This window comes from Lactuca sativa, chromosome 7 (assembly GCF_002870075.4).
Source record: "Lactuca sativa cultivar Salinas chromosome 7, Lsat_Salinas_v11, whole genome shotgun sequence".
In the NCBI taxonomy this organism is placed as follows: Eukaryota; Viridiplantae; Streptophyta; class Magnoliopsida; order Asterales; family Asteraceae; genus Lactuca; species Lactuca sativa.
In genome coordinates this window covers 188817817-188828052 of record NC_056629.2, presented here as the reverse complement: position 1 = coordinate 188828052, position 10236 = coordinate 188817817, and the positions used below count along the sequence as shown (strand labels likewise).

At 35.9% G+C, this 10236-nt stretch overlaps 1 protein-coding gene across 1 annotated transcript; it reads right to left on the bottom strand.

Annotated features, from left to right (window-relative positions):
* Positions 1-412: 412 nt before the first annotated feature.
* LOC111898436 (putative F-box protein At3g16210) lies at positions 413-1522 on the bottom strand. Its single transcript, XM_023894347.1, has one exon. The coding sequence runs from the start codon at positions 1520-1522 to the stop codon at positions 413-415; it is 1110 nt and encodes a 369-aa protein (XP_023750115.1).
* Positions 1523-10236: the final 8714 nt, after the last annotated feature.

Here is a 10236-nt window from a genome sequence, read left to right as displayed (position 1 = left end):
TATTATAAATAGAAGATTTCTAAATCATTACATCATTTTTAAGTTGTCAGGTCTACTAATTTACAAGACCACAGGTAGCAAAATGAGAATATAATGTCCACTATACTTTATACTTTGGAAATCATTGGGCCAAGGAATCCGAGTTAGACCTGTAGAATCAAGATGATGAAAAGACAAATTACTATAAACAAAGGTCAAAGGCAACATCATTTTATTACCTTTCGACAATTGACCATCAACAACTTTAGCCTCAAAAAGATCTCCTTTTATTGGCCAACAAGCCGGAAATTACATATTTAATTTTTTTATTAATAGAATAAAAGAATCTAACAGCATCAACTTTTTTGTATCAATGACAAAGACGAAAATGGTAATTAAAATGCGACAAAAATCAAAATGTTATTATTTTTCTTCATAGTTGTTTCGTTTCACAAGCAGTCACTCCCATGTCTAACAAATGAAGTGTTTCGACACACTGCCGAAAGGCTATTAAACTAGAAGCAACATTGAAGTCGGGTACTCTTGATCGCATCCCCGTCTTGGGATTATAAACTTGGACCCCCTCCCCATAAGTTCTGAGCAACAAATTACACTCATTGGTTGTTTGCGGTTGTGGTTGGAATTGCAAAGCTCCATCAACTGGAAGTTTACCTGTTCCCAATTTAAAAACCACAGACCAAGAAGCATCTCTCCATACCCGAATCCAAGTATCATCAACATCCATACCATAAGAAATCAAAGCTAGAGAATCTTGGATGGTTGTTATTCTTGTTGTTAGCCATTCCCAAGTGGGTCCAGGCAATGGAATCATACCAAAAACATGAGTACTCAAATTGAATGTCAGTATATAGGAAGGAGGGTATATGTCTTGTGATTTGATATTATCACGAGTTACTTCCCAATGCAACACTCCATTGAATAAAAAAGCCTCATATAACACAGAAGTAAACTCAGGTTTAGGGGAAGCAATCTCACACCAAGTTCCCGTCTTCACCGCATAAACAAATGAAGTGTCTTTTTCACATGATATCCAGACAATTTTGTAATCATCACTGATTGGGTCAAATCCAAACCCAATACCTCCCAAAGGGAGTTCAGAACTCCGAGGACATTCAAGCACTCTTACTTTGCGTCTGATTGAAGGGTTCCATAGAGTCAAAACATTTTTAGTCTTCAAACAGAAAGTTCCATTACATGAACCAACTGTTCTGAAATATTTATTGCTACAAGGAAACGGAATTCTGGTTGTTATACCAATATATCCACGTTTGGGACACAAACACAATGGCAATTCGTCTTCTCCGTGTAATGTATAAAAGTCATTTGCATTTTTATTATTGTCATTATTTTCATGTGTGAAGCGGATTTTTTGTGGGGATCGGAAAGTATGCAAGCCTATGAACTGGGGACTAGAAATACAAGTATATAACGATTTAGAGAGTGATCTAAATCGGAGGAGGGATTTCGGTGGTAGTCTTGTAAATATTTCAGCAATCAACTCTTCGCATAGATAATCTGACATCTGCATTTTTCCAACAATATAAAAGTCAGTTGCAATAGGGTGCAATTAAAATACTTCTCTGTTTGAATAAGTTTAGAATTCTTGTCAATATATATTCATGTTTTTTGTAAATGGATGCACCAGATGTTCATCAACTAAGATTGACGGTGTAACTAGTGAACAAGAATAACTCCAACACAAGTAATATATTTACAAAAAAAAAATTATAATAAAAGAGTTATGTTCTAAGTTACATGATCTAGGTCCAATTGTAAATTAAAAATTAACTCAAAACTGAGATAAAATGAAAAAAGTAATTGGTTGTGACTTGTGAATGAAAGCGATATGGCATTTATATTCCTATTTATTTATGTACATATACTGGTGATACAATTTTATTTAGTTTTCTTTTGTGATATTTGCAATCGATAAAGTTATTAAAATGCAATGAACAAATGCAATGAACCGATTGCACTCGTCCTATATATACAAAACAGATATTCAAATGACCAAAGTCTGATCTTCGTTTTGATCAACTAAATCATCTAATATCGTTTCAAAAACATATCATCAATACATGATTAAAATGTCGATGAATCTGAATATCTTTTCAGCCATAATCCCAACTTTGTCTTTTGTGATCTTCCTTAGATCGATTCACTTAATAAGGGGATGCATTGGGATTTAGATGGGTGCCAGGCAGGCAGGCAAACCATGGGTTTCAAATGAGAAGAGATAAAAAAAAGCCGGAATGAATCTGCTATATATGAATAAAGGCTTCAAAGGCTACTTGGTGTGAATTCATTTTTAACGTTAGTATCATATCTATTTATTTATGACATTTTAGATATTTTGTATTATAGATTTATGAGTCCCAATGCCAAATAATTAACAAGTTCACAAGATATATATACAAATAAACACATATAACAGCAAACTAAAAGAAGAATTCTCAGTCATATCTAGCGTATCCTATTTGGCTATTTGGATATTGGGTAGAACTGTATAAGGATTATTTTTCTTTATTATCACAGATTTTTACGTATAACCAAATAAAAGACATAAGATAGATTAAGGTTGTGACGACAAAACCTGACGAGAGGCATGAGTTAAGGGATGGCATTCAGCATCGACTATTGCGGTTTCAAACGTTGTCATCGAAGACCGGGGACTGCATATAGCAGGGGCAGCGGTGACGGGGAATGGTGGTGTCTGGTGTTGACGGCATGACGTTGTAAGGAGAGTAGGGTTTTAAGATTTTTTTTTTTTTAATCTTTAGATAGATCTCGATATGTTTACGATCTGTGGATTTTGTTTGGATTAACGGAGTATTTTTATCTTGCATTAGAAAAGGCTTTGCAATTTTCCTTAATTACTGTTCAATGTCTCCGTCTAATTAAAGTGAGAGACCCAGGATGTGTTTGCTTGTTAAACATTACTTTTGTACTTTTTGTTAAACATTACTTTTGTACTTTTTGTTTTCTAGAAAACGTTTTAAGAAAATAGAGAAAATAGAGTGAAGTTTTTATTTTTAATAAAAAAAATTTTAAAAACATGTTTTGCTAAAACTTAACTACAAGGATGTAGCATGTACCAATGATATTTTCTATCCCTATGCCGACTACAAGTCGTCGGTAAACCCTATTCTGACGACAAGTCTTCTGGAAAAAGTTGTCTGTACAACTCCGTCTACATAAGTGGACAATATCGTCGGTATAGATGTCGTTGGTATAGGTCAACCAATCCCAACGACTTGTCGTCTGAAAATGGTCGTTGGAAGTGATTTTCAAGACAAAGAAAGTTTTATTATATACTTTAGCAGACGACTTGTCGCCGGTATAGGCAACCCTGTATCGACAACTTGTCATCGGGAAAGGTCAACCTATTCAGATGACTTATCGTCGGGAAATGATGCTAACCGTTTTTTTTTCATTTGAGCTTTACCGACGACATGCCATCGGTATAAGTCATAATCGTTTTTACAATTCTGACTTATAACTTATACCGAAGACATGTCGTCGGTAAAGTCTTTTTTTTTAAATGTTTTTCACAAATATTGTTATATATACCAAACCTATTTTTAAAAACAAATCTAGCCATTATATATGCAACATAATGTCAAACACTAAACAAACATAACAAACCATCAAAGTTTAAATTCAAGATCTACTATATAACAAAATAAAATAAAATAAAAAGTCTACAACAAACATTATTTAAAATAACATAAAAGATTAATCACAATCTTCATTGCTCTCATCGGTCTTGTTGGTTGGTTCAAAGGTAATTTGTTGAAACATATTGGGATTAAATGAAAATTATGGCACTGTTGGTGGTTGGTGGTTGGAAGTAAGGAATTACGGACACGAATGAATTATTGTACGTTTGTTGCATTTGTTACATGTATTGTTGCATTTGAAATTGCATTTGTTGGGTTAATCCAACAACTTGGGAATTATCCGTATTTTGATATTTGGATTTGGAAGGTGAAACATCCCAAAAACACGACCCAATTTTTTTTTTTTTTGTTTTTACATATAATAACGTCATAACACTAAATGTCATATAATAAAAACCATACGTCGGGTATCTCAAAAGACATAATAAAATGTCATATCAAAAACTGTCTCAAATCATGTCTAAGTATCTGAACAAAACTCCTAGGAATAAAGCTGAAGCTGTGGTGTGTGCGATGCCATCATCCCGAGCTCTTCCTTTTACTTGCGGAAGTACCTGAAACCAAAACTGAAACTGTAAGCACAAAGCTTAGTGAGCTCCCCCAAACTACCTCATACCAAACAAACATATAAACAACTACTGGGCCCCCGCCCACTGCATCGGACCGAAGCCCGGAAACTGCATCGGACCGAAGTCAGTAACTAACCAGGGCCCTACCCTCTGCATCGGACCTAAGTTCGGAACTAACTGCCTCGGACCAAAGTCCGGAACTAGCTGCATCGGACCGAAGTCTGGAACTAACTGCATCAGGCCTAAGCTCGGATTTGACTGCATCGGACTGAAGTCCGGAACTACTGAACATAACATAGCACGCACATATCAACTAGCATAACAACATGGACTACATATTGAGTCGGGCCATACCCGAAACACATAACACACAAAACCTGTCTGGGCCACGAAGGCATCAAACATTCTAACTACTGCATCGGACCGAAGTCCGGAAACTACTACTAATTAATCGGGCCGGAATTATGGCCTTAGACTCGTTCCAACTGGAAGGAAACTCACCTCGTAGCCTAGCTGCTGAAAGAACTACTCCGGAATCTGTCGGCTGCGGCTCCGGCTTCACCCCGGCTACAATTTCCATAAGTACCCTCAATCAAATACTGATAATAATACTGAGGGTGAAAAGGCTATCTTACCCTCAGTCAAAGTCAACCTATCGGTCAAAGTCAACATTCAGTTGATCTGACTCGTCGAGTTGGGTCACCAACTCGTCGAGTCCTTACTCTCACTTTCTTGCTTCAGCCCGTTACTACTCGTCGAGTTTAGCATAGACTCGACGAGTTCCTCTTCGAAACTAACACTCAGTCAATCTGCATCCGACTCGCCGAGTTGTATGAACAACTCGTCGAGTTCTCCTTCAACATATGAACACTCTGACTGTGACTCACCGAGTTGTATGAACAACTCGTCGAGTCTGTTCTTGAGGCATGCAGATTGCCTTGGACTCGCCGAGTCAGGGAATTGACTCGTCGAGTTCTTCCACGAATGAGTCTAACCTCTAGCTCACTGATTCCATCTCTCACTCACTGGTTCCACTCAGAATAACTCGAAAATGGGGAAAACAGGGGACTCGCGACTCGACTCGCCGAGTTTGAAGAACGACTCGCCGAGTCGTATACATGCAAACACTATATACTCGATTCTGCTTGAACCCAGTTCATTCCATTCATAGATATGGGTTCTTAGGGCTTGATTAACACGTAAAGTTTCCAACTTTACGTGTAAATAACATCAAATGAAGGTTTTAAGGCTCAAAGCACACTATAAGAGTAGATCTAGAGCTTTCATGCAAAATGGCTCCATAAAGTTACTAGATCTAAGCTTCTGGAACTCAAACCTAGCTAAATCCGAAGGCTATTCATCTCAATGAGTCCTCTATGCTACTACCAAGCCAAGAAATGGTTCAAGAATAGCTTTAATGGCGTTCCAAAGGGGATTAAAGCATAGCGACAGAAAAGGGTCGAGTTATACCTCACTATACTCTGAAATGCCACAAAGATCTTGGATCTCCTTCTTCTCCTCTTGATCTACCTTCCTTCTTCTCTCAAGATCTTCAAAGAATCACACCAAAACACACAAAAATGCTAAGAGAGTTCTAGGGTTTCGAGAAGGATGCTCTGGGGGTGTTGGGGGCTGACTTGGGGTCCTAAAAAGTTGTTTAAATAGGGTGCAAACCCTTGAAATTAGGGTTTCATCCAGACTGGCGGACTCGCCGAGTCCAGAATAAGGACTCGCCGAGTAGCCAACTTAAACGTGCTCAATATCCCGACTCTACTCGACGAGTCTGGCTACTGACTCGTTGAGTTCCACTTGAAAACTTGAAAAATAATTATTTAAATAACATACTAGAATTTGGGGTGTTATAAAAGGTTTGTAATGTGGATTTGGAATTAAATGATTGTTGATGCTTGGTTTCCTTCCAACTCCACGAACTTGTACGCGACTCTCACTAAGGGCATGAAGGAAACAATGTTCTTCATTTAAGTGTTTGCCCTTCCCGAGCGCTTCTTGCGTCTTCCTCTTCTCCCTTTGAATCTTTTCCTAAAATAAAGAAAAAAAATAAACATATATTAATTAAAACAATTAACTAAATTTAAACGTTGGAATAGTATATATGTGTGTTTGGTGAAAAACTAAATAGTAAATATACATTTCATAAGAATTTCTTATTTGCAATAACATTAATCATTCTCTTAAATAAGTAATTCTATATATAAACACTTCAAAAAATAAACAAAATTAAATTTTATAAACGAAATAAATATCAGATAGAAAATAATTTAAACTTTAAAGAGTTTAAGAATTAATAAAATTTGGGTTGGGCCTATATCCAAACATATTTAAGGCGTCTAAGCTTTTTTTCTTCATCATGATCTGCCGTTCCTCTTCTTCCGTTTCTCTGGTAACTTCTTTTGTTAATAGTCAATTCCCCTTTTAAGATCTTAGCTTTTTCCATATCAATTTATTCGATGATGGCTATTAAAATTTCAAGTTTTCTATCTTCTGTCATGGAGAGGTAGCAAATGAACAGTATTGTTGCATCAATAAAGAATATGGCATATTTATACAAGGAATAAGGAAAACCAAATTTAAACTTAACTGATTTTGTTTGATTTCAGTCAAGAATTTGATTCATTGAAAAGCTAACACAAATAGTTTTATATATTTCAGCTGAGTTTTATCTTGTTAAAAAAAATGCAGGACTAAACAGTGTCAGATTATCTATGTGAAGAGTTAATTATTTAAGTATTTACAAGACTACTTCCTAAATCTCTCCTCGGATTTAGGTCACTCTCTAAGTCGTTATGTAGTTGTATTCTAGCCCCAGTTTCTTAGGCATGCACACTTTTCGATCCCCACAAAAAATTCTATTCAGACATGGAAAGAGTTACAGAAATGAAGACACATATTTTTATACATTACATGGAGAAGACCAGTTGCCATTGTGCACTAAACGTGGATACATTGGTATAACACCAGTTCAGTTTCCTAATGGCAGAATTGTTGATTCAGGTAATGGAATCATATGTTTGCGGATTAAAAATCATTTGAGTCTATGGAACCCTTCAATTAGGTTCTTACTAAGTATGCCTGAATGTCCTCGGAGTTCTGAACTCCCTTTGGGAGGTATTGGGTTTGGATTCGATCCAATCAGTAATGATAAAAAAAATTGTCTTGATATCATGTGCCAAAGCCCATTCATTTGTTTATGCTGTGAAGAGTGGCATTTGGTGTGGAATTGCTTCCCCTAAACCTCAGTCTACTTATGTGTCACATCAGGCCTATTTTTTTCTGTGGAGAGTTTCATTGGGAGGTACAAGGTTATCATACAGAATCACAAGACAAAGGCATTTCTTGTATACTGACCTTCAATTTGAACACTCATGTTTTTGGTATGATTCCATTGCCTGTACCCGGTTTGAGTTGGGTAGTGAACAGGCTAACAACCATCCATGGTTCTCTAGCTTTGATTTCTTGTGAAATTTGTTTAATTAGGTATGGAGAGATGCTTCTTGGTTTGTGGTTTTAAAATTGAAAACAAATGGTTCTTTGATTTCAATCAAAGGAGCTGTGCAACTGACCAACAATGGTGATTTGTTGATCAACACTTATAAGGAGGGGTCCAAGTTTATAATTCCAAGACGGGTGTGCAATAATCAAGACTAGTGAACTTCAATGATGCTTTTCACATACAAAACATTTTTAAATGTGTTGAAAGCCTTCATTTAATAGACACAGGGACTGCTTTCGAAAAATAACCGTTGTTTGTTTCCGTAGGAAAAAGACGAGTATGATTCAGTATTTAAATGATTTATATTTATTATTTTCAAATTATTTGGAAACCCTTGTTCACCATGAGACGTTGGTTCGGTCAATGAGACTATAAGCTTAAACTTCGTGATCATAATCATACCTACATTTTGGTTGATTCTATCGTGACTTACATATTAGATGCACAATTGTAGGTTTATATTAATGTAATTAGCACATTTTCAACATTTTGTTTGTCTAGTAATTAATGCGACTTGTTTCAGCCACATCTTGTGTTACATATTTAATATTTATGTTTTATCATGATTGTTACTCTTTGGTTCACTTTTATGCAAATATGAAAGGTAGTGAACAATGGCAGAGCTAGACCATATATATGGTTGAATGTGTTCTTAAATGGTGATCTTCATTAGAAAGTATACATGTCTCCTCCCCCCTGGTATTGCTTACCAATCAGGTGAAGTTTGTCGGCTTCAGAAGACATTATATGGCCTCAAACAAGCCCCTTGTGCTTGGTTTGAGAAATTTTCTATGGTGATTACTTCGTTTGGTTTTCAACCAAGTAACAATGACTCGGCTTTATTTGTTCGATATACGAATGCAGTTCGGATTATTCTTTCCTTATATGTCGATGACATGATTATTACTGATGATGATCATGATAGTATAGAGTCTTTAAAGCGTGATTTGGCTCACCGTTTTGCTATGAAAAACATGGGTTTGCTACGGTAGTTCTTGGGGATTGAAGTTGCTCAGTCTCCAAATGGTTATCTTTTATCTCAGACGAAGTATATTTCTGATTTGTTTGAACGTGCACGACTCACGGATAATCGGACAGTTGATATGCCTATATAGAGTAATGAAAAGTACTCTCCAACTGATGGTGTCCCATTATCAGATCCAAGCCTTTATGGTACCATTGTAGGGATTTTGGTTTACCTGACTATCACTAGATCAGATATTGCTCATGCAGTTCGTGTGGTTAGCTAGTTTGTCACTGCTCCTACTACTGTTCATTGGGGAATCGTTCTTTGTATTTTGAGATATCTACGTTGTACTCAATTCCGCACTCTTGTGTTTCCATCTACATCCTCTCTTGATTTATATGCCTATAGTGATGCAAATTGGGATAGTCATATTTATGATCGTAAGTCCACTACTGGGTATTGTGCTTTTCTTGTAGATTCATTGATATCATGGAAAGGCAAGAAACAAGATATTGTCTCTCGATCTTCTACAGAATTTGAGCATCGAGCTATGGCTATCGCTACTTGAGAAATTGTTTGAAATGGTTTCTTGCAGATATCAGCATTCACATCTCTCAGCCTACCACTTTGTATTATGACAACGAGAGTGCGATAATCATTGCCAAGAATTCAGTGTTTCATGCGCGTACAAAGCAAATTGAGATTGATTGTCATTTCACACGACATCGTCTCCAGAATGGCACTATCACTCTTCCTTATGTTTCCTCCACTTTGCAGATTGTTGATATTCTTGCAAAGCCATTGACTGCTCATCGATTTCATTTTATATCTGACAAACTCTCAATGCATATTGCTTTGTTACATTGTGAGTTTGAAGGGGATATTAAGATAATAAGATGATGGACTTTATTTTGTGTTGGGTCTTATGTTGGCCCATTAGCTAGAAAACTGAAATTAGCTAGTATGTATTTTCATTTCATTATATCTTGTATTTCTCATTTGATAATAATATAAAACCCTAGCCGTTTTATGTCTTGATAGTTTACATAAGTAAATGGATGCACAAGATATTCATCAACTAAGATTGACGGTGAAACTAATGAGCATGAGCAACTCCAATAGAAGTAACATCTTTAAATAAAAAAATAATAATAAAATAGTTATGTTGTCAGTTATATGATGTAGTTCCGATTGCCATGCATCTAAATTAACAAATTAACTCAAAACTGAGATAATGAAAAAAGTAATTGGTTGTGAACGAAAGCGATAGGGATAAACTTATTAAAATGCAATGAACTAATTGCGCATGTCCTATGTATACAAAATAGATATTTAAATAACCAAAGTTTGATGGTCGTTATGCTCAACTACATTATCTAATATATTTTCAAAAAATATCATCAATAAATGATTATAATGTCGATGAATCTGGATATCTTTACAGCCATAATCATATAAACTATAAGGCAAAAAAAGATCTTAAAGGGAAATTAAGAAAACAACTCAACA

Coding starts and splice junctions, on each gene's coding strand:
- LOC111898436 (XM_023894347.1), bottom strand. CDS start 1,522: ATGTCAGATTATCTATGCGAAGAGTTGATTGCTGAAATATTTACAAGA.